This window comes from Neomonachus schauinslandi, chromosome 16 (assembly GCF_002201575.2).
Source record: "Neomonachus schauinslandi chromosome 16, ASM220157v2, whole genome shotgun sequence".
Classification (NCBI taxonomy): domain Eukaryota; kingdom Metazoa; phylum Chordata; class Mammalia; order Carnivora; family Phocidae; genus Neomonachus; species Neomonachus schauinslandi.
Window position 1 is genome coordinate 42208417 of NC_058418.1, and position 25658 is coordinate 42234074.

At 40.4% G+C, this 25658-nt stretch overlaps 1 protein-coding gene and 1 non-coding gene across 2 annotated transcripts in view; both read left to right on the forward strand.

The window, feature by feature from the left end:
• The window catches only part of TANGO6 (transport and golgi organization 6 homolog), a 193413-nt gene that overhangs the window by 18713 nt on the left and 149042 nt on the right, over nt 1-25658 (forward strand). Inside the window, exons 4-7 of the mRNA XM_021705558.1 lie at nt 185-326; nt 4061-4197; nt 6714-6876; nt 13530-13612. Coding sequence (XP_021561233.1) covers nt 185-326; nt 4061-4197; nt 6714-6876; nt 13530-13612 — 525 coding nt within the window. The remainder of the gene's footprint in view (nt 1-184; nt 327-4060; nt 4198-6713; nt 6877-13529; nt 13613-25658) is intronic.
• On the forward strand, nt 9537-9642 carry LOC123323347. The gene has a single exon (XR_006539350.1). It is a non-coding gene; the product is annotated as a U6 spliceosomal RNA (small nuclear RNA).

Consider the following 25658-nt stretch of genomic DNA (forward strand, 5'->3'; position numbering starts at 1 on the left):
TATTTCTACTTTCTTACAAGTGATGCTGAAGGAGGTTTCTTTTTGGCAAAAAATGCTGCTCTCCTAAGTCTGTTTATCATACTGTTAATTGTCAGTATGACTCAGTATATATTTACATATTTTAATGATTTCTACACATCTATTTCACTGACACTGAATTCATGTCTTTTCCTTCCTTTTTCAGTCCTGCACAGATGAGAAGACACAAGTTAGGTGTCGGGCCCCAGCTTGGCTTCGACGTCTATGTGGGCAGCTGCTCTCCGAAAGGTTGATGAGACCCAGCGGTGTTCAGGCAGTAGTCCGGGGCATTCTGGATGGAGCAGGTGGTAAGAAATAAAATGTTTCTGTTACTTTGGTATCCAGTTTCCTTCGGGTCAGGGTCTTTAGCATTTGACCATAAAACCTGATTGTGACTAATTTCTGCCTTTGTGGAGATTGAGGAGGTTAGATTTGGAGATGAAACCTTAATGAACTTCTTTTTCACAGAAACTCATTCTCTTGCCATTTTTCTAAAACAGTATTTTTTTCTAAAACTGCTTACAGAGCACCTGGGTGGCTCAGATGGTTAAGTGTCTGCCTTCAGCTCAGGTCACGATATCCGGGTCCTGGGATCGAGCCCCAGCACTAATTCTCTCCCAGTTGTTTAAGTCTCCTTTCTTTTTTTTTTTTTTTTCTTAAATATCATATTTGTTTTTTTTTTTATTCTTATGTTAATCCCCATACATTACATCATTAGTTTTAGATGTAAGTCTCCTTTCAATGTATTTGAATACACTCAATATTCTATTGATTTGATCTTCTTGGAGACATCTCTCCCTGAGTCTTCTCTAATCTGGACTAGTTATCTCTTGCACAGCAGACCTCCTGGGATCTCCCTTCACCTTTATTTTTTAATTTTTATTTATTTATTCACTTTTAAAGATTTTATTTATTTATTTGACGGAGAGAGACACAGCGAGGGAGGGAACACAAGCAGGGGGAGTGGGAGAGGGAGAAGCAGGCTTCCCGCCGAGCAGGGAGCCCATGCGGGGCTCGATCCCAGGACCCTTGGATCATGACCTGAGCCGAAGGCAGATGCTTAAGGACCAAGCCACCCAGGCGCCCCTCCCTTCACCTTTAAATCCTGGTGATTCCGTTCCCTTTCTTTTGTGTTTAGTCTCTTATCTCCCATATCCCATGTACATTCATTTCCTCTTGCTCCTGTAACAAATTACCACACACTTAGTGGCTTTTTGATGGAAACGACATTTATACTGAGCCCTCAAGGGTGAGTAAGAATTTATTAGTTGAAGAGTGAGAGAAGACTGACTAACATAGGCAGAGAGAAGAGCATGTATGAAGGAACTGACACAGAAAAAGCATAGTGTTTTTGAATAAGGTTCAGTGTGGGTAGAGCAGTGAGGGCAGAGTGTGGTGTTCAGGATTTTGAACTTTATTCTAAGGGCAATGAGAAACCATTGGAAGGTTTTAAGAAGGAGAGAGGTATGATCAGATCTACATTTTAGAAATATCTATCTGGATGTATTGTGAAGAATTGGTTGGGTAAGAGCAGAAGGAAGGAGATCAGTTAAGAAGCAGTTATCGGAGAGATCACAATGGCTTGGATCAATGCAGTGGCCATAGAAATGGAGAGAAACGAATGACTGTAAGAGGTATTTAAGAGGTAGCATTGCCAGGGGCGCCTGGGTGGCTCAGTAGGTTAGGCATCTGACTCTTGATTTTGGCACAGGTCATGGTCACATGGTCATGGGATTGGGCCCCGGGTTGGGCTCAGCGCTCAGTGTGGAGTTTGCCTCAGATTCTTTCTCCCTCTCGCTCTGCCCCGACCCTTACTCGTGTGCTTGCCCGCACTCTCTCTCAACTAATTAATTAAGAAAAAAGGTAGCATTGTCAGAACTTAATGAAGGGCTGGATATGTGGGGAGGAAAGAGGAGAGACAGAAGAATCAATCTTGACTTCCCATTTCTAGTGGCAAATGTACCTTGGTCCTGTCAGACAAAGGTGAGGTCAGTGTGGTAGGCAGACATTGATAGATTTGGTCTAGAGTGACTGCAGTGTTGCCTCCCCAGTTCTGACAAATTATCAGTTATCTGAGAGAAGTTGCCATGTGCAAATAGGTCCTTGCAAATCCTTTTCTGAAGAAAAGTTAGAGTTCACCCAAGGTCATGCAAATTGGAGAGCTGCTATAAGCACTTAGAGCCCTATTTTTGCTATGAGCTTTTTCTCCCTCTACTTATGCATGCATATATTTTTCTGTTATCTATTTAAATCTTGTTTCTTCTCAAAACTGATTTGAGGCAATTTATATTTACTCACACATTTGCCATTTCTGGTGTTCTTCATTTCTTTGTGTAGATCCAAATTTTAATTCAAATTTCCTTCTGCCTGAAGAACTTTAGCATTTCTTATAGTGCAGGTCTGCTGGCAGTGAATTCCTTTGGCTTTTATTTATCTGAAAAAGTCTTATTTCACCTTCCTTTTTGAAAATATTTTGTTATCATTTTTGTCTTTGTTCCTCTGTATATGATATATCTTTTTTCCTCTGGTTGCTTTTAAGTTTTTTCTCCTTGTCAATGGTTTTTAGAAATTTGATAATGGTATGCCTTGGTATGGATGATTTTCTTCATGTTTTTTCTGCTTAATGTTTCTTGAGCTTGTTAGAGCTGAGAATTTATAGTTTTTGTCATATTTGGAAATTGCTCAGACATTGTCTTCAAATATTTTTTTCTATCCTCTCTTCTCTCTCTTTTTAAAACTTTTTTTTTTTTTTTAAAGTAGAAGCCCCAATATGGGGCTCAAACTCAGGACCACCCAGATCAAGAGTCATGTGCTCTACCCACTGAGCCAGCGAGGTGCCCCTCTTCTTTCTTTTTGGAATTTGATGTACACCTAATATTATGCTTAATGTAGTCCTATAAGTTACTGATGCTCTATGTTTTTTTGTTTTGTTTTTCAGTCGTCTTTCTGTGTTTCATTTTGGGTAATTTCTATTGCTGTGTGTTCAGGTTTATTGATTTTTTTCTTCTGCAGTATCTAATCTGCTGTTAATCCCATCCAGTGTATTTTTCATTACAGGTATTTTCTTTCTTTGAGTTTTTTTTTTTTTTAAGACTTTATCTATTTATTTGACAGAGAGAGACACAGTGAGAGAGGGAACACAAACAGAGGGAATGGGAGAGGGAGAAGCAGGCTTCCTGCTGAGCAGGGAGCCCGATGTGGGGCTCGATCAAAGGACCCTGGGATCATGACCTGAGCTGAAGGCAGACGCTCAACGACTGAGCCACCCAGGCGCCCTAAGATTTTATTTATTTGAGAGAGAGAGAGCACACAATTGGGGGGTGGGCAAAGTGAGAGGGAGAAGCACACTCCCCACTGGGCCGGGAACCTGATGCAGGGCTCGACTCCAGGACCCTGGGATCATGACCTGAGCCAAAGACAGACGCTTAACTGACAGCCACCCAGGCCTCCCACAGATATTTTCTTTTTCATTAATAGAGGTTCCATATTGGTCTTTTTTATATCTTCCATTTCTCTCATCATGATCATTCTTTACCTTCTCGAAAATAAGGAATAAATTTGTAAAACTGTTTTAGTGTCCTTGTTTCCGAATTTTGTTGTGTCTGTTTTAATGGGTCCGTTTCTATGATTTTTCCTCAGGGTTATGGGTCATACTTTCTTGCTTCTTTGCATGCCTTGTAACTTTTTTTATTGAGGTATTACTCACATACCATAAATCCACTTTTTAAAAGAGTACAGGTCAGTGGTTTTTAGTATATTCACAAAGTTGTACAACCATCACCAAAATATAATTCCAAAACATTTGTATCATCCCACTCCCCCCAACTTATTAAACTTACGTTGATAATAACATTACAATGATTAAGTGCTCCTTTTTCCTCCAAACTTCCCAGAAACCAGCATGGAAATTGCAGAGGGGTTGATTATCTTATAAGAGAAATAAATAATTACCAGTAGTGAAAAAACACTTTTTTGCCGAAATTTTAAGGATCATATGGGGTAACTGGTATGAGTTTTTCACATCTCTGTCCATCGCTGACAGCTGGGGCGGCTGGTGGGAGTGACGCCGAGGCAGCGGCTGCTGACTGGAAGAAGTGTGACCTGATTGCCAAGATTCTGGCCTCTTGTCCCCAGCAGTCTCTTTCACCAGAGGATTACTACAGGGATATCTGCCCCCAGGTAAACAACTTTGTTTCTTTTCACTGTGTGAGGATTATCTGCTTATTCACAGAAAGGAGACTTTAATGTTTCTCTAATGGGGAGGTAAAAGCAACATAATATTTAAGTTTATTGTTCAGTGAGGGGCCTTGTTAATGAGTGAATAAACACCTGTGTATGAGACCCGCCTAATTGTTGGGTTTGAGAACGCCTCCCCATTGTCAAATGAGTGGTCCCGCTTGCTCTCGGAGCTGAAATGTGAAACTAAAATTTCATCTTGTTCATTATCTTTTCTGTGTGTTTTTAATTAGTTAAAAAAACAAAAGGTATTAAATAAACAAAGTAAATTAACATGGTATACAATTTTTTTTTTTTTTTTTTGCAAGAGAGAGAATGAGAGAGAGCACGAGAGGGAGGAGGGTCAGAGGGAGAAGCAGACTCCCTGCTGAGCAGGGAGCCCGATGCGGGACTCGATCCCGGGACTCCAGGATCATGACCTGAGCCGAAGGCAGTCGCTTAACCAACTGAGCCACCCAGGCGCCCACATGGTATACAATTTAAAAAGCACAGAAGAGTAAGCAAAAATAAATCTTCCTCAGGATGCCTGGGTGGCTCACTTGGTTAAGCATTTGCCTTCAGCTCAGGTCATGATCCCGGGGTCCTGGGATCAAGTTCTGCATCTAGCTCCTTGTTCGGCGGGGAGCCTGCTTCTCTCTCTGCCTGCTTCTCCCCCTGCTTATGTGCTCTTTCTCTCTCTCTGACAAATAAATAGAATCTTTAAAAAAAAAAAAAAAAAGTCTTCCTCTCATCTCTGTTTTCTGGTTTCTCAGAAGTAGTCACTGTTACCAATTCCTTGTTTATTTTCTAGTGATATTCTGTGTATTAATGTATATCCAATTATATGTGTATGTATCTGTTTATATATTCTAATTTTTATCTAAGTGATAATATGCTACACTGTTTTTCATTTTGCTTTTTTAACTTAACAATGTACCTTGGAGATCATTTCATATAGAGTCATTTTATAAAGAGTTGCCTCGTTCTTTTCATGGGTACGTGGGTATTTCACCATATTAATGTACCATAACTTATTTAAACAGCTGTTTCCATTATTTTGCTGCTTCAAATCATGCTGCAGTTAATACCTATAATTTTTTTTTTTTAAGAGAGGGAGAGAGTGGAGTAGGGGCAGAGGGAGAGAGAGAATTTTTTTTTTTAAGATTTTATTTATTTATTTGAGAGAGAGCGCATGCATAAGCAGAGGGTGCGGCAGAGGGGAGGGAGAGAATCTTTCAAGCAGTCTCTCTGCTGAGCAAGGAGCCCGAGGCGGGACTCGATCCCAGGACCCTGGGGTCATGACCTGAGCCAAAGGCAGAAGCTTAACCAACTGAGCTACCCAGGTGTCCCTAGAAATGCAGTTTTCTATTGACTGCTTATACTAGGGTATACCACTCATAGGCACTGGAGAACTATATTTATCTTTGAGAATAAAATAGATTCCTTTGTGGGATAGTTCAGGCATGACAGGTTCTTCAGACCCTAAATATATTTATATGCCTTGATTCAGAAATTTCATTTGGTAGCGCTATTTATAATAGCAATTTTTTAAGTTCTTAATTTTTTTAAAATATATTTTTAAAAGATTTTATTTATTTATTTGAGAATGACAGCAAGAAAGAGTGTGCACAAGCATGGGGGAGGGGTAGAGTCTCAAGAAGCAGGCTCCCTGCTGAGTAAGGAGCCCAGTGCGGGGCTTAATCCCAGGACCCTGGCATCATGACCTGAGCCGAAGGCAGACGCTTAACTGACTGAGCCACCCAGGCGCCCTTAAGTTTTTAATTTTAATTCCACTGTAGTTAACATAATGTGTTATATTAGTTTCAGGTATGCTATAATAGCAAAAATTTTTTTATTATGTTAATCACCATACATTACATCATTAGTTTTTGATGTAGTGTTCCATGATTCATTGTTTGCGTATAACACCCAGTGCTTCATGCAGAACGTGCCCTCTTTAATACCCATCACCAGGCTAACCCATCCCCCCCACCCCCCTATCATAGCAAAATTTTGAGAGAAAACTGAATGTCTGGATATTAGGAAATGATTTAATAAGTTCTTACATGCATCTTAAATATAATATTTTTGAGGAATTTATAACAATATGAGCAGATTTCAGCAGTATGTAAAACTGAATATTAAGTGTGGTCTCAATTAAAAAGAAAAAATTAAACAGAAATAGATAGGAAAAAATATACCAAAAATGACTTGGGATGATTTTTCTTCTTAAAACTTTCTTTTGCAAATTTTCTACGATGAACATGTATTTTATAAATTTGATAGCATTATTTGATAAAAGCATAGCTTGGTTCTCAAACCCTCTGATACTGGGTTATTAAATGTAAAAAAAAAATCTCTTGAATCAGTATTATTGCAGTAAGCTTATTTTTTGGTCTAAAGACATTAGTGCTTTTTCTAGTTAATGTAATGCTCCTTACAAAGAGTCTTATATTTACCTCATGTACTTTTTCTCGTAGATTCTAGATTTTTTTCACTTTCAAGATAAATTGACAGCGCGGCAGTTTCAAAGAGTTGCCACCAGTACCTTTATAACAATGTCAAGAGAACACCCACAATTGGCTTTAAAGTATTTGCTTCAGCCTGTTCTAGCTCCTCTCCATCGATGTTTAAATACAGCAGGTAAAGAAGGAAGTCTGGTGGTTGGGTGTCCTTCTCAAGGATCTTCCTCAGTGTTTCAGATTTAAATGACTTAAGTCTGTTGTATTTCAGTGACTTTAGTTTTGTTTTCTTTTGTCCCCAACTTTTTATTTTGAAAAATCCACCTCACAAAAGTTCCAAGAAGGGTACATTGAACCACCCCTATACACTTTACCTGGATTGACCATTTTGGCCATATTCGTTTTATCTTTCTCTTTTTATGCATGTACATTTTTTTCTGAAGCACTTGAGAGTTAGTTGCAGACATCATCTAATATACAGACTTGATTTGGGGTGCCTGACTGGCTCAGTCGGAAGAGCACGCAACTCTTGATCTTGGGGTCATGATTTTTTTTTTAAAGATTTTATTTATTTATTTGACAGAGCGAGAGCAGGAACACAAGCAGGGGGAGTGGGAGAGGGAGAAGCAGGCTTCCTGCTGAGCAGGGAGCCCGATGTGGGACTCGATCCCAGGACCCTGGGATCATGACCTGAGCCGAAGGCAGACGCTTAACGACTGAGCCACCCGGCGCCCGGGGTCATGATTTTGAGTCCCATGTTGAGCATAGAGATTACTTAAAAATACATAAAGTTAAAAAAATAATATACAGACTTGATTCAAATTTCTGAGTGTCTCAAGAATTTCCTCTGTAGCTAATTTTTTTAAATCTAGAATCCAGTCAAGAATCATGCATTTCATTTACTTGTTACATCTTTTTAGTTTGCATTAAGGTAGAATAGTTCCCTAGTCTTTTGTTTTTCACCATGACAAATTTTTTTTCCAGGTGAATACATTTCCTTTATCAAGGGTGACAAATCAAAACAAAACCCCTAAACCCCAAACATTTAAAAACCCAGGGTGCTGGAAATACAAACTCAATTCATTTGAATTCAAGCTCATCCAGATGCAGTCACAAACCCTAGTGAGATGCATGTGAGCACCAAGGCTGGGAGAGGGGGCCAGGAGTGAGGCCAAGAGAAAGGGTGGGAAGGGGCCCCCATAGGTTCCCTAGGGATCACCCTCACAGTGGTACCTCCACCTTCCCAGCGACATTGAAGACCTATTAGGCCCTAACCTTTTGACTACCCCCATCCCTGATGAGGGCTGTGAAGGTCAGTCCCAAGTGGCTCTGCCTTCCCTTGCTCTGTCCTTACTTGCTCCCAGCCTCACCTTTCTCCTCCTCCACATTCTTTTCTGTGATTAGTAGCAGGTTAGGGTACTGTGTGAGCCATAGTGAGGCTGGGGGCTAGGAGAGGCAGGGTGGAGTATGGGTGAAGAGAGAAGAGCTGTCCCGGGATCTCTGTCTTTACGGATCCCAAACTGTGCAACCAGCTCCTCTTACATCCGCTCCAATCTGAGGAAGTGCCCTGGAGGCCTAAGCAGCTGTCCTGGAGACCTGCTGCAAGTCGGAGAAGGGGAGGGGCTCACTGGCCTGCACATGGTGGGGCTGGCAGGTGAGCGATGGCAGCGGCGGCTCAGCCTGGTGCTCCGCACAGCCAAGTGGGTGCTCTCCTGCCTTGCTGGGTCCGTGTGCTCATGCAGCTCCGTGCCCTGGGAGGCTGCAGCAGACACTTGGATGATGTTGCTGGCTGTCTCAGCAAGGGTTGGGGAGAGCAGGGCCTGCTCATCTGTGTGAGCCGCAAGGCAGGCTGTGGTGGTTGGGCTCAGCTCCACTGAGGCCTTTGGTAGGTAGGCCGCTAGGGTCCAGCAGCAGCTTCTTGGTCCTGGTTCAAATCCTCGTCTCTGTAGCGGCACCCCGTGGCTGGGGTCCGGCCAGGCGCTCAGGCCACGCTGAGGAGGGACGGCATCTATCCTCACAGTATTTTTGAAGAGCCTTGGTTATAAAATGTTCTGTAATTTGTATGTCTAATTATTTCCTCATGATTAGATCCAGATTAAACATTTCAGCAGCAGTACTGCATAGGATGAAGGTTATTTTTTCTCAGTTTCCATCAGATTAGGGGCCACATGTTATCAGTTTATCCTATTGTTAATGATGTTAAATTTGGTCATTTCATTAGTAGCCATATTTCTCCATTAAAATACCTTAATTGTAATTAGTAAGTAATCTATGGGATGATAGTCTGAGACTATACGTATTCTGTTTCCTGATAGTCTTTCATACTGTGGTTGGTAACCGTTAATGATTCTTGCCAGTAAAATGGTGGCTTTCTATTTCTCTTATTTCTAATTTGCTAGGCTGCCATTCTTTCTTTTTTTTTTTTAAGATTTGTTTATTTTATTTATTTGAGAGAGAGAATGAGAGAGAGAGCATGACAGGGGGGAGGGTCAGAGGGAGAAGCAGACTCCCTGCTGAGCAGGGAGCCCAGTGTGGGACTCGATCCTGGGACTCCAGGATCAAGACCTGAGCCGAAGGCAGTCACTTAACCAACTGAGGCACCCAGGCAATCTAGGCTGGTATTCTTCTATAAAGCAGAGCTTTTTTTTCTCCTTGCCTCATCCCTCCCCCACCTTTTTTTTAAGATTTAAAAAAAAATTTTAAGTACAAGCTAGCCCACCAGCATCGGGCTATAGCTCACGACCCCAAGGTCAACAGTGGCATGTTCTACTGACTGAGCCAGCCAGGTGCCCCACCTCATTTTAAAAAACTAATTATTTAAGTATCAGAAAGATTCAGAGAGTGCTCACTTCGGCAGCACATGTACTAAAATTGGAATGATACAGAGAAAATTAGCATGGCCCTGTGCAAAGATGAGATGCAAATTCATATAGTGTTCCGTATTTAAAAAAATAGATTAAGAGATTCTTTTTTATTCATTGGGTTACCAGACATTCCTGTCATTCATTTTGATGCTCAGATTTTCCCATATTTGGTGGGTTTTATTCTGTTTTAATGTCTTAGAAAATTGACGTTTTACCACCTCCTTTAGTATGTTTTCATACTTCGCTGAGTTTTTTCCCCCCATACTTTACTGTACTTAATGTTTGGATACAGAGTATTATTTCAGCATTGTTCCTTTAAAAAAAACCTTTCTAGGTAGTAGTTCCTAAGGTTATAAATGAAGAAGAAGTTTGATGTTATGGTCAAATCAAATTTAGTTCTGTGTAGACTTTTTCAAAAAGTTATTTGTAGTATAAATTTTTCTGGGCACGTGTGGTGGTGGGGTGGTGGCCAGGGAGAGAGAAAGCCTAATTTTTTTTTCTTAAGTAGTTTCCACACCCAGTGTAGAGCCCAGTCCAGGGTCTTGAACTCACAACCCTGAGATCAAGACCTGAGCTGAGGTCAAGAGTTGGATGTTTAACCCACTGAGCCACGCAGGTGCCCCAAGAAAGTCTAATTCTGGTGCATGGTAAAACTTCACCAAACTGAGCCTGGTGAACTAAAATTTGTGATTATTCAGATATGATAAACATCATACGTGTGTGTGTGTGTGTTTGTGTGTATTTATTTTATTTATATATATTTTTTGGTGTCTGTGGTTGGGTCCAAACTAAACATGATATTTGAGTAAGTAATTAAAATTCCTTTATATATTTCATAGAAATCTAGTCTAGAATCAGTATGTTCTTCAAAAAATGGCTCAAGAAATGAAGTCTTATTTCCTTTCTTTTTAAAGATTTTTAAGTCATCTCAACACCCAACCTGGGCCTTGAACTCACAGCTCCGAGATCAAGAGTCATGCTCTACCCCCTGAGCCAGTCAGCCACCCCTGAAATATTATTTCTGTTGGCCTTCAGCATTAGGGTGTAGCAATTCTTATATATCTAATTTCATGTACTAAGACTATACCTCACTACTAATCTGTTTATTCTCTTGTCCCAGTAATCTCTGTTTTAACAGACCCTCTGGGTAATTCAAATGTGGGCTCAAGTTTGAGTCCTGGTCTAAGAGCACTATTCTTGGGAGGCCTAGATTCAGTCCATTTGTGGATTAATTATTTTTTTCCTAGACCTTGTTCATTCATTTTACAAATATTTATTGGACATCTGTTTGCCAGGCATTTCTTAATGCGTTAGGTTATATTTGTAACACCAGCTACATGTTTTGCATCAACAAGCTATGGATAACAAAAAGGACTATATAATAATCTGACTGGTTTTATTTTTTTATTTTTATTTTTATTTTTTTTTCAAAGATTTTATCTATTTATTTGACAGAGAGATAGTGAGAGAGGGAGCACAAGCAGGGGGAGTGGGAGAGGGAGAAGCAGGCCTTCCGCTGAGCAGGGAGCCCGATGTGGAGCTCGATCCCAGGACCCCGGGATCATGACCTGAGCCGAAGGCAGACGCCCAACGACTGAGCCACCCAGGCGCCCCAATAGTCTCACTGGTTTTAGATAGATAGCCCCATCGTTGCGACTGGAAAAAAAATCTAAAATAATAAGCTTTCTTATTTTGTTTTTTATATTGTATCATTTTTTTTTAGAGATTTTGTTTATTCATTTGAGGCACAGAGATAGAGAGCATGAACAGGGGGAGAGGCAGAGGCAGAGGGAGAAGCAGGCTCCCCGCTGAGCCAGGAGCCCGATGTGGGGCTTGATCCCAGGACCCTGGGATCATGACCTGAGCCGAAGGCAGTCGCTTAACCATCTGAGCCACCCAGGCGCCCCTTGTGTCATATTTTTAAGACTATGTGGCGAGTATGATGAATTCCCATATTTTATCAATTCTAAGATACACATGCTTTTCACATAAAAAACTTTAATTTTGGAAATATTTTTCACATTTTAACAACTCTGGTATCAGGATGCATCTCACAATTATTTTTGGCCAGATAGCAATCATGGCATTGCTTGTGCCTGCAAATGAGCATTAAAACTTGTAGAACGGGCGTCAGCAACTTAGAAAAAAATCATGAAGACAGTAGTAGAGTGGCAAACTTTTAAGAAATGTCACATCACCTGCACCCTTGGTGGCACAGAAGACAATATATTATGGCAAAATACGGGTATCAGTAATGGCATTGAAATGTTTCAGAAGAGTTGGACTCTTAATGTGAAGTTTCAAGAATCCCTTATTCAGTTTATCCTAATTATATAGCTTATATAAGGAATGATACATATTAAAACTGTTTGTCTAAGTAAATCTAAAAGAACTCTCAATACTTTTTTTAATTAAGTTTTTAAAGCTTCATTCCAGTATAGCTAACATACAGTGTTAAATTAGTTTCGGGTGTACAATGTAGTGATTGAACAATTCTGTACGTTACTCAGTGCTCATCATGATAAATGTATTCTTTAATCCCCATCACCTGTTTCACCCTTTCCCTTACCCACCTCCCCTCTTTTAATACTTTCTTAGAAACTCTATTTAAAAAATTTTGTTTTAAGATTTTATTTTTAAGGGGTGCCCTGGGTGGCTCAGTAGGTTAAGCATCTGCCTTCCGCTCAGGTCATGATCCCAGGGTCCTGGGATCGAGCCCCATGTTGGGCTCCCTGCTCAGTGGGGAGCCTGCTTCTCCTTCTCCCTCTGCTGCTTCCCCTGCTTGTGCTCTCTCTCTCTGTCAAATAAAATAAAATCTTTAAAAAAAAAGATTTTATTTTTAAGTAATCTGTACACCCGACGTGGGGCTCAAACTCACAACCCTGAGATCAAGAGTCTGATGCTCGGGGCGCCTGGGTGGCTCAGTCGTTAAGCATCTGCCTTCCGCTCAGGTCATGATCCCAGGGTCCTGGGATCGAGCCCAGCATCGGGCTCCCTGCTCCGCGGGAAGCCTGCTTCTCCCTCCCCCACTCCCTCTGCTTGTGTTCCCTCTGTCGCCGTGTCTCTCTCTGTCAAATAAATAAATAAAATCTTTAAAAAAAAAAAAAAAAGAGTCTGATGCTCCACCAACTGAGCCAGCCAGGTGCCCTATTTTAAAACTTTTTTTTTTTTTTAAAGATTTTATTTATTTATTTGACAGAGAGAGACACGGCGAGAGAGGGAACACAAGCAGGGGGAGTGGGAGAGGGAGAAGCAGGCTTCCTGTAGAGCAGGGAGCCCGATGTGGGGCTCGATCCCAGGACCCTGGGATCATGACCTGAGCCGAAGGCAGACGCTTAACGACTGAGCCACCCAGGTGCCCCTAAAACTTTTTAAAGGGAAATTTTCAATCACATCTGTAGAGAAAAGTTTTATAAATTCCTTTGTATTAGTCACCTCGGTATAACCATTGACTGTCATTTTCATTCAATCTAATCGCAATTTTTTAAGATTTTATTTATTTATTTGAGAGAGAGAGAATGAGAGGAGCACGAGAGGGGGGAGGGTTAGAGGGAGAAGCAGACTCCCCGCCGAGCAGGGAGCCTGAAGTGGGACTCCATCCTGGGACTCCAGGATCATGACCTGAGCTGAAGGCAGTTGCTTAACCAACTGAGCCACCCAGGTGCCGCGAATCCCCAATTTTTCTATTCATTAAGTTTACAAGTAAAATTTTAAGTCATAATGTTTCATAGGTTACTTGTTTTTTTCCTTTTTAGTGATACATAAAACAATAATGAATGTTTATAATCTTATTGACATCATAGATTTCATGAAATATTGTATTTGATGTTGTACATTAGTAACCGTGCCAAATCTCTAATTTTAGCTGTTACTTAAGAACTATCTTTCTAGTAAAATTTTCTTTCTCAAGTCCCGAGTCCCTATTCAGTGAGGCAATGAGTATGGGTAATTTTGTTTTTTTGTTCTTTAGAGATTCCAGAGAGTGACATGGTGCCAGGGATCATTTTGGTGACAGAAGAAGAACTTACTATGTGTATTGAGGATGTATTTAAGGTTGGTAATTTGAGTCACTAATGTTTTTAGCTAATATTTATACTTAGTCTTTTAAAAGAGTTTTGCCTTTTTAATTGGTACTTCAAGAATTGAAATGACTAATTTTGAATTCCAAATGATCAATATTTTTTCACTCTGAAAACTGGAAACTAAGCTGTTAGTAAAAAAACTGATACATTTTGAAACTGTCAATTTCATCATTTACTCTGAATGTTAAATAGTTTAGATTCTCTAAGTAGCACATACCATTGATGAAAGCATATCTTTTGAAGAAACTAACAGTGACTTTTGCAATGCTGTAGGTTTCCAAAACTGTATAGTATTGAATCTACTTTATATCTTTTGATAGTAATCACCATCATAAGAAGTCTGAATAAATGAATCTTGCAAATGACTACCTAAATATATTACTGAAAATGGAAAAAAATATATATTCTCTATGATTGCAGTCTTATAAATATATATGAAACATATATTTTTAGACAAAAAATGAAATCCACTGTGTGAGGGCCAGATGGAGCTGGGGTAAATATTCTTCTTTAAAGTTTATTTCAATAAATTCATAATAGTATTTTACTATTAAAAATATCCACACTAGTAAACAGCTTTCAAAATTATATTCCATGTAAAAAGGTACATCTGCTCTGGAAAATAGTTTGGCAGTTCCTCAAAAAGTTAAACATGGAGTTATTATTATATGACCCCATAATTCCACTCAGGTATATACCCAAGAGAAATAAAAACATGTTCAGACACAAACCTGTGCACAGATGTTCATTGCAGCATTATTCATAATAGCCAAAACGGAACAGCCCAGATGTCTATCAACCCATAAATGGATAAGCAAATGTGATATATCCATATAATGAAATATTTTTTAGCCATAAAAAAGAATGAAGTATGGACACATGCCACAACACAGACAAACATTTAAAAATAACAATTAAAAAAAATTTTTTTTAAAGATTTTGATTATTTGACAGAGAGAGACACAGCAAGAGAGGGAACACTGGCAGGGGGAGTGGGAGAGGGGAGAAGCAGGCTTCCCGCTGGTTTCTTTTTGACGTAAGGAAAACGTTCTGGAATTAGACAGTGGTGATTGTTATACAACCTTGTGAATATACAAAAAGCCACTTAGTTGTACATTTTAAGAGTGCATTTTATGGCATGTGAATTATTCATTATTTTAAAATTCTACATTTCCCATTTCTGTAGCAGTAAATTAAACATTTTAGAGTAAATGTTTAGCTTTTTATGAACTAATTTAAACATACAAAAAAAAATTAGTAGTAAAACACTCATGAACCCACCACTTAGCTTAAGAAATTAAACATTACCAATTCAGTTGAAATCTTCTATCTGCCTACCCCTGGTCACATTTCTCTTGCTTCCTACCTGAAGATGCATTGTAGTTTTAATTAGCAGTTCTCTTATTACTAGTGAGTTGAACATCTTTTTGTGTTCTTAGTTCATTCATAATTTTCCCTTCTGTAAATTTCCTAATCATATATTTTGCCCATTTAAAAAATGGGGTTGTTTGCCTCTTCAGAATTTTTTAAGAATAAACCTTTTATTATAAAACAGTTTTATCGAGATATACTTTACAGACCATAGGATAACGTTTTAAGTATACAAGTCAATGAGTTTTAGTAAGTTTGTAGAGTTAAACTGTCACCAAAATATAATTTTAGGACATTTCCATTACCCCCCAAAGATCCCTGTGCCTATTTACAGTCACTCCTTGTTCCTCCCCTCAGCCCCAGGCAACCCCTAGTTTGCTCTCTACCTCTGTGAATTTGCCTTTTGTGGCTGTTTCACGGGAGGGAACCGTGCAACAGGTGATCTTTTGTGGCTAGTTTCTCTCTCTTAGCATAATGGTGTTTGTTTGTTTGTTTTAAGTAATCTCTGTGCCCAAAATGGGGCTTGAACTTATGACCCTGAGATAAGAATCACATGCTCTACCAACTGAGCCAGCCAGGTGCCCCTCTCTTAGCATAATGTTCTGAGGTTGGGGCGCCTGGGTGGCTCAGTCGTTAAGCGTCTGCCTTCTGCTCAGGTCATGATCCTAGGGTCCTGGGATCGAACCCCGCATCAGGCTCCCTTCTCTGCGGGGAGCCTGCTTCTCTCTCTCCCACTCCCCCTGCTTGTGTTCCCTCTCTCACTGTGTCTCTCTTTGTCAAATAAATAAATAAAAATCTTTAAAAAAAAAAATAATGTTCTGAGGTTTATCCAGGTTGTTTCATATATCAATATTTTGTCCCTTTTAATTGCTAAGTAATATTCCATTGTATGAATATACAACATTTTGTTTATTTGTTCATCAGTTGATGGACATTTGACTGTAGAGTAAATCTTTCTTTTTTAAAATTTTTTTCCGGGCGCCTGGATGGCTCAGTCGTTAAGCGTCTGCCCTCGGCTCAGGCCATGATCCCGGGATCCTGGGATGGAGCCCCACATCAGGCTCCCTGCTTGGTGGGAAGCCTGCTTCTCCCTCTCCCACTCCCCCTGTTGTGTTCCTGCTCTCACTGTCTCTGTCTTTGTCAAATAAATAAATAAAATCTTTAAAAAATAAATATTTTTTTTTAGTTTAAATTCATTAATTAACATATAATATATTATTGGTTTCAGAGGTAGAGGTCAGTGATTCATCAGTCTTATACCCAGTGCTCATTACATCATGTGCCCTCCTTAATGTCTATCACCCAGTTACCCCCACCCCCCTCCCATCCAGCAACCCTCAGTTTGTTTGTCTCTAACCATAAGAGTTACAGAGTATAGAGAACAAACTGAGGGTTGATGGAAGGAGGTAGGTAGGAGATGGGTTAGATGGGTGATGGGTATTAAAGAGGGTACTTGTGATGAGTTCTGGGTGTTGTATCTAAGTGATGAAGCACTGAATTCTACTCCAGAAACCAATATTGTACTGTATGTTAACTAACTAAAAGTTAAATAAAAAAATAAAAATAAAATAGCTTTATAAGATATAATTCACATACTTTACAGTTCACCCATTTGAAGTGTGCAAATCAGGGCACCTGTGTGGCTCAGTTGGTTCATTCTGACTCTTGATTCTGTCTCATCAGGATCCTCAGGGTCGTGAGATTGAGTCCTGCCTCAGGCTCTGTGCTCAGTGGGGAGCCTGCTTGAGATTCTCTCACCCTCTCCCTCTACCCCTGCCCCCTCCTCCCCACCCCGCACTCTCTCTCTCTCAATAAATAAATCTTTAAAAAAATGAAAAATAAATAATAAAGTATGCCAATCAGTGGCTTTTTATTATATTCACAGGTTTGTGCAGCCATCATCACAACTGATTTTAGGATACTTCATTACCCAAAAAGAAACCTCACACTACTCCCTAAGCCCTCCACTACACTTCCCTCCACTCTCCCTACCCCTCACCCCTCCAGCCCCAGGCAGCCACTAATCGACTTTCTCTTTCTCTAGATTTGCCTATTCTGGACATTCCATGTACATGGAATTATACAATATGTATTTTGTGATTGGCTTCTTTTGCTTAGCATGATGTTTTTCAGGTTTATATTGTAGTATGAAGCAGGACTTCATTCTTTTTTTTTTTTTTTAAGATTTTATTTATTTATTTGACAGAGAGAGAACACAAGTAGGCAGAGTGGCAGGCAGAGGGAGAGGGAAAAGCAGGCTCTCTGAGGAGCAGGGAGCCTGATGCAGGGTTCGATCCCAGGACACTGGGATCATGACCTGAGTCAAAGGCAGATGCTTAACTGACTGAGCCACCTGTGCACCCCTCTTTTTTTTTTAAGATTTAAAAAAAATTTTTTTATTTATTTTTTAAATTTTTTAAAAAGATTTTATTTATTTATTTGACAGAGACACAGTGAGAGAGGGAACACAAGCAGGGGGAGTGGGAGAGGGAGAAGCAGGCTTCCCACCGAGCAGGGAGCCCGATGCGGGGCTCGATCCCAGGACCCCGGGATCACGACCTGAGCCGAAGGCAGATGCTTAACGACTGAGCCACCCAGGCGCCCCCCCAAAATTTTTATTTTTAAGTAATCTCTACACCCAACATGGGGCTTGAACTTACAACCCTTAGATCAAGAGTTGCATGCTCCACTGACAGAGCCATCCAGGTGCCCTAAGACGTCATTCCTTTTTATTGCTGAATAGTATCCTGTTGTAGGTACAGACTGTATTTTTGTAATTCATGCATCCTCTGATGTATGTTTGGGTTGTTTCTACATTTTGGCTATTATGATTAATGCTGCTATGGACATTTGTGTAGGAGTCTTTGTGTAACATATGTTTTCATTTCTCTTGGGTATGTTGCTAGATCTTATGGTAACTCTGTGTTTAACCTGAGTAGAATTGCTAGATCTTATAGTAAGTCTGTATTTAACCATTTGAAGAACTGCCAAAGTGGCCATACCATTTTACATTCCCTCTAGCAGTGTATGAGGGTATAGAGTAAATCTTAAGTTATGTTCTTTCAGGTAAGAAGACCGATGCTTTTGTTTTGTTTCGTTTTTTTTTGTTTTTTTTTGTTTTAGATTTTATTTATTTATTTGAGAGAGAGAATGAGAGACAGAGAGCATGAGAGGGAGGAGGGTCAGAGGGAGAAGCAGACTCCCTGCCGAGCAGGGAGCCCGATGCGGACCTCGATCCCGGGACTCCAGGATCATGACCTGAGCCGAAGGCAGTCGCTTAACCAACTGAGCCACCCAGGCACCCCTGTTTTGTTTTGTTTTAAACTTTATGTATGATATTAATAATTTGTAGATATAAAATGCATGCTGAAAAATTCAAAACTCATTCTCTAAACACTCAGCTTTTTACTAAAGTAAGATGTTTACTACCCTTTCATTTAATTTTGCTATTAAAGAAAAGAGAGAGAATACCCTTTAGAGGGTTGACCTGGCATACAAATATAGAATTAAATAGCTTATAGATAAAACATGACACGGTGACTTAGTGAATATAATGCTGTTTTTATTTTATTTATTTATTTATTTAGTTATTTTTAAAGATTTATTTATTTGACAGAGAAAGACACAGTGAGAGAGGGAACACAAGCAGGGGGTATTGTGTGAGAGGGAGAAGCAGGCTTCCTGCCGAGCAGGGAGCCCAATACGGGGCTCGATCCCAGGACCCTGGGATCATGACCTGAGCCGAAGGCAGACGCTTAACGACTGAGCCACCCAGGTGCCCCTCTTTTTGTTTTTTTTTAAAATGCCTTATTTAGAGACTTAGGAAAAGAAAGTTTTTATATCCTGTTCTACATAGGCAAGGACATTTTAGATTATAGAAAGAAGAAATTATATAGAGCAGTCTAGAAAGCAAATGTTCTGAGTTAGAGAACAAGGCCCAGCTAACTTTCAGAAAGATTATCTTCAGTCACATACCATCTAAGGAATATCAGGATGAAAAATCGTTAAATGGTTGGGTGTGGAATGTCAGAAAGACTTGAAAGTAGTGTTAAGGGTAGAACTAATTGTGACTAAACTTTGTAAAAACCCCTCATAGTATTTCTGGGAAATCAAAAAAATTGCTTTTCAAGGAAAAAGAAAGCACAACAACTTCTTTCTGGCAAGTGAATTAGCCTCTAAAAAATGGAGATCCAGAAATAGTGAATCCTGCCATTGTTCCTATTCTTACCCAAAAAAGGGGGGAGGAAAAAAAACCCTCCTAATTTGGTGAACAGTTTGGTGAATTTAAAACCTCCTAGAGAGGCAAGCAAAACATTAGTTTGCTGTAAACACTTGATTATGCACAAAAGATTGGTACTGTTATAAAACCAGGAAGGGGTGCAGAGGGGTAATTATTCTCCGTACAAGGTTTTGGCAGCTCAGCTGCAGTGGGAAAACAGAGGAAATGTGTATGTTGGAGGAAAATGGTAAACACTGTGTAAAGTTTAGCAACAAAGGATGTGTTGTCTTTATTAACTTTCTGCTAATACTAAATTACAGAGCACAGCTCAAAAGCAGGAAATAAGGAAAACATCTGGGATAGTTGAATTGATCCAGCAACTCACTGGGTAGCGGGAGGGTACAAGAGGGTGTTTAATTTTAGAGTAGCATTTGGGAACATTTCCAGCTCTGGTTTTTTCTCTCTTTTATTTATTTAGTTTTTTAATTTATTTATTGAGAGAGATAATGATACAGAGGGAGCATGAGAGGGGGGAGAGCCAGAGGGAGAAGCAGACTCCCTGCCGAGCAGGGAGCCCGATGTGGGGCTCAATCCCAGGACTCCAGGATCACGACCCGAGCCGAAGGCAGTCGCTTAAACAACTGAGCCACCCAGGCGCCCCATTCTGTCTTTTATTTTTAACAGATTTATTGGGATATAATTCATATACCACACACTTCATGCCTTTAAAGTGTTCAACTCGGGGCGCCTGGGTGGCTCAGTTGGTTAAGCGACTGCCTTCGGCTCAGGTCATGATCCTGGAGTCCCGGGATCGAGTCCCGCATCGGGCTCCCTGCTCGGCAGGGAGTCTGCTTCTCCCTCTGACCCTCCTACCTCTCGTGCTCTCTGTCTCTCATTCTCTCTCTCTCAAATAAATAAATAAATAAATAAAGTGTTCAACTCAATGCTTTTAGTTATATTCACAGAGTTGTACAACCATCACCACAAATCTGATCTTAGAATATTATTGTCCCCCTAAAAGGACCCCATACCCATTAGCTGTCACTCTCCATTCTCTCAACTTTGCCCCTAGCTGTAGGCAACCACTAAAATCTACTTTCTGGGGCACCTGGCTGGCTCAGTTGGTTAAGCAATTGCCTTTGGCTCAGGTCATGATCCCAGGGTTCTAGGATCGAGCCCTGCATCGGTCTCCCTTCTCCTTGGATAGCTTCCTTCTCCCTTTCCCTCTGCCTGCCGCTCCCCCTGCTGTGTGTGTGTGTCTCTCTCTGTCAAATAATTAAATAAAACAAAAAAATCTTTAAAAAAATAAATCTACTTCTGTCTCTATAGATTTGCCTGTTCTTGATATTTCATATAAATGGACTCATGTAACATGTGGTCTTTTGTAGTTGACTTTTTACCAGCAGGATTTTTTTTTTTTTAAGATTCATCATGTTGTTACATGAAGCAGTACTTCATTCCTTTTAATGCCAAGTAGTATTCTATTATACGGATATACCACATTTTGTCAGTTGATGGAAATTTGTGTTGTTTCCACATTTTGGCTCTGGTGAATGAACAATGCTGCTATAGACCTTCATGTACAGGTTTTTGTGTGGACATACGTTTTTGTTTCTCTTGGGTATATAGCTGGGAGTGAACTTGCTGGATCATATGGTAGCACTATGTTCAACTTTTCGGAGGTACTGTCAGACTGTTTTCCACAGTGGCAGCACCATTTTACATTCCCACCAGCATAGTATGAAAATTCCAGTTTATCCTCTCTGCCCAACATTACCACTACCAGACTGCTTGTCTCCCTCCTCCTCCACCTCCTCCCTTTTTCCTTGCCCCCACCCCATTATTATAGCCTTGCTGGTGGGCGTGAAGTAGTATCTTATTGTGGTTTTGACTCACATTTCCCTAATGGCTAATGATGTTAAACAGCCTCTTGTGTGCTTACTGGCCATTTGCATGTCTTCCTTGGAGAAATTTCTATTAAGATCCTTTGCCTGGGGCGTCTGGGTGGCTCAGTCATTGGGCGTCTGCCTTCAGCTCAGTTCATGATCCCAGGGTCCTGGGATCCAGCCCCGCATTGGGCTCCCTGCTCCGCCAGAAGCCTGCTTCTCCCTCTCCCACTCCCTCTGCTTGTGTTCCTGCTCTCACTATCTCTCTCTCTGTCAAATAAAAAAAAGATCCTTTGCCCATTTTTAAATTGGGTTGTCTTTTTTCTCATTGGTGGGTTGGAGGATGGGATTCACCCTCACCAACAGCTCTCCCCAAAGAAATCTTCCTTTTCAGTCTCCTCAGTCTCCACACTTTTTAAAAAATATTTTTATTTATTTATTTGACAGAGAGAGACACAGCGAGAGAGGGAACACAAGCAGGGAGAGTGGGAGAGGGAGAAGCAGGCCTCCCGCTGAGCAGGGAGCCTGATGCGGGTCTCGATCCCAGGACCCCAGGATCATGACCTGAGCTGAAGGCAGACACTTAACGACTGAGCCACCCAGGCGCCCCTCAGTCTCTGCACGTTTGATCCTTCTCTACCCTCTTTCTGAACGGGAAGTTTTTATAGTCCTGCTCTCGTCTTAGTCTGGTATCTTATCTTGGAGTTTTCAGACTGGTCTTGGTGCCTCACTGGACATTCCCAGTTGGGTGTCCTGTGTTAGCTGTAGAGCAGTGGCGCCTGTCTGGCTGCCGTCTCAACACATAACTACCTGCAGAGCCTCTTAGTTCCTCAGAGCCAGTTTCCTGTTTACTTTATACACAATCCAGATCAGATTGGTTTTCTGATTAAGACCATAGTGGAATTAGAAGTAACAAATTAGAAGTTAGTTAAGAGTGCCCGGCTGGCTCAGTTGGAAGAGCATGCAACCCTTGATCTCGGAGTTGTGGGTTTGAGCCCCATGTTGGGTTGTAGAGACTACTTAAAAATAAAATCTCAGGGGGCGCCTGGGTGGCTCAGTTGGTTAAGCATCTGCCTTTGGCTCAGGTCATGACCCCACGGTCCTGAAATCAAGCCCCAGGTTGGGCTCCCTGCTCAACCAGGAGTCTGCTTCTCCCTCTTCTTCTGCCCAACCCCCCCAAATAAATAAATAAATAATCTTAAAAAAAAAAAAAGTTTAATAAATAAATAGCTTTACCAAAAAAAAAAAAAAAGTGAGTTAAACTACCTAAGGTTCACTGACAGGAGGCTGCCAGCAGAGAAGAGCAAGAAAGGGGACAGAAGTACCCCAAAAGGGCATAATAATTTTAAAAACAAACTATGTTGGGACTGGTATGTTCAGTATACTCTGTTTAAGAAGGCAAGGATTGCATATAATCAATTTTGAAAAGATTTCTTCTGAAAGAGGTAAAATATAAATACATTTTGGTATTTAAAGAAATAAACCCTCAGCTTGCTGAATGAAAATGTGGCAGGAGCAATTATAAGAGAAGGTCTTTTTTTTTTTTAAAGGTTTTATTTCTTTATTTGACAGAGAGGGAGAGAGAGCACAACAGCACAAGCAGGGGGAGTTGCAGAGGGAGAGGGAGAAGCAGGCTCCCTGCTGAGCAAGGAGCCTGATGCGGGACTTGATCCCGGGACCCTGGGATCATGATCTGAATCGAAGGCAGATGCTTAACCGACGGAGCCACCTAGGCAATCCAAGAGGTCTTTTTACGCTTGCATCCTTTCCGTACAGCACGGAATGGAGCAGTGTGGTTCTCGTGGGCCAGGTAGAAAGTTCTCAACAATACAGGTGTATACATAGATGCTCATTGATTTGAACTGAAAATTTGACATGGCCACTTATACTTCTGCATAAATAATTCTCATCATTTCTATGTGTGTACCTTACATCTGGTAAAATTATCGAAGCTGAGAAGGGGATTTGCAGCTCAAATAACTTTTAGTCCAGTGGCTTCCTATTCTGTCTCCTTCTGACTCTGAATGTCTGGGGCTCTGTCCCTAGAATACTTAATTTTTTTTTTGTCCTCTCTGGTATGAGAGGGATAAATGGTTTTTTTGTTTGCTTTTTGCCTACAGAGGTAGAGGGAGACCTAGGCTGCATAGAGATTGGTTCTGGGTAGGGCAGGATAAGAGAATTGTAAAATTCTTTACAGTTTGGACATTTTCTTGCTCTTAAGAGAACCAGCCAGAATCTGATACCATGTGGGACTGGGAGTATGTGGGGGATGTTTCCTTTTTAGTATTCCTCACACTACTTCCTGAGACTCCCTAAAGGCAGAAGAAATTTTAGGGTAGGAAAGGCTAGAAGGTACCTAATTAGTTTATATTCTTCATTCTCATTTCCATTTTATCTCTCTGTTTCCAGATTCAGGGAATCCTGACTTTAATTATCCAAGTCTTCTTTTCTCCATTTAATCTTAACAAATTTCTAATTAAAGTTACTCTCTCAGCTGGCCAATTGACTCCTCTTTTTGAATTTTTAATTGTTTTTGTAGAGTAAATTGGAATAATAGAATCTTAGAGCTGGAAGGAAATATAGAAATAATTTAATTTCTTTTTCTGGTTTTTGAATAGACTTTGTTTTTTAGAGCAGTTTTATGTGCACAGAAAAATCAAGCAGAGGGTTTCCATATATCTCCTGCCCCCACATATGCACAGCCTCTCCCACTGTTAACATTTCACATCAGAGTGGGACATGTGTTACAGTTGATGAGTCTACACTGACACACCAATATCGTCCAAAGTCCATAGTTTACATTAGGGTTCACTCTTGGTGTGGTACATTCTTTGGGTTTGACAAACTAATCCCTCATTTTACAGTAAAGGAAACAAAATCCAGAAGATTGTGAAGTGACTTGTCCCAAATCATACTAGTGAGTGCCAGATCTGATCCAGGAACCAATCCTTTCATCTCTTCTCTTTCTCTCACTCTGTGTTTAGAAAAGATAATATTTGTACATGGTACACGTTTAAGAAGTACTACAAAAGGCTTTGCAGTAAAAAGTCTTCTCCCACTACGGCTGTTCCCTAAATGCAGTTGTTCTTTCTGGATGTTTCCAACTCTAATTGAACTGTAACCTTGAATAACATGCAAAGGACCAAAAGAAGTATCCTTGGGGTGCCTGGGTGGCTCAGTCACTTAAGCGTTCGACTCTAGATTTCGGCTCAGGTCATGATCTTAGGGTTGTGAGGTTGAGCTCCGCGTTGGGCTTCACACTCAGCAAGGCGTTGGCTTGAGATTCTCTCGCTCTCCCTCTGCCTCCCCCCCCCCCGCCCTCCCCCCCCTGAAATAAATAAATAAACCTTTTTTTTTTTTTAAGTAGCCTTCAAAGCTGTGGAAGATTCAAGTGTTAGATGGTACATTCAGATTCTGTGGTATAGTGTAGTGAAAAACACCTGGCCTTTTGAGTCCAATAGACTTAGGTTGGAATCTGGCTCAAGGGTTGACGATCCATGTGACTTTAGGTGACTTATTTAACACTTGAGTTGTAGAGATGAAACAAGGTAACTTGTGGAAGGTTCATTGTATACTTTAGCAAATAATTAGGCTCAAAAAACTGTCAGTTCTCTTTTGGTTCAAAGAAACTCTTTTTAAAAATTATTTTATGCAATATGCTCTGAAAGCATGCATAGTGCAAAATACTGTATTAGGTAACTTGGCTTGTCCTTTTGTTTCTCACAAGTCTTAATTAAACTCAGTAAGTGCATTAGAAGTTCTGGAACATGACTATCAAAAGGATCACTGTGATATTTTAGAAGACAGCATTAGACTAGTTTAATCTTTAACAGGGGTACAATCAAGTTCCAGCCTGTACTGAATTTCAGTGTTAGGATTTAGTCAGCTTGATTCATGTTTGTATTTCCACACATATACATCCCTATAAAAGATAAGGCCATAAATTAAGGAGACAGTTCCATTTACAGCCATATCAGCAGGTATTTAGGAATAAATGTAATATTTGCACAGGGCTGCATATTTTACAAAATATTTTAACATGAATTATCTTAGCTGGTATTTAAGCCGAAGCTTAACACTTGCATTATAAATGAGGAAACTGAATCCTAGAGGGATTTAATTGTCTTACCCATGTTCACTCACTTAATATGTGATTTTAGGCAATCATGTAGGTGTCAGAAACAAAATTCATACCTGTTTTCCTGACTCCTGACTTCCTGGTGCTCTTTCAACTGCAGTGGTCTCAGAGGGATGTGCTTAATCATGCTTAACCGTGTAATGGAAGTCTAGTAAATGAGAAATGGAGTATGTGAGGATTGCTTTCTGTTTGGTTTTGCTTTGAATCAGAAACACATGTTTATTCTTAATACTTCTGACCATTTTGACTCTGGGTTTTTCCTTTCCTTTTTAATTTAAATTTCTAGAGAAATTCAGTCCTTTAAAGATTTTTATTTATTTATTTGTCAGAGAGAGAGAGAGTGCAAGCAGGGGGAGCAGCAGAGGGAGAGGGAGAAGCAGGCTCCTCACTGAGCAAGGAGCCC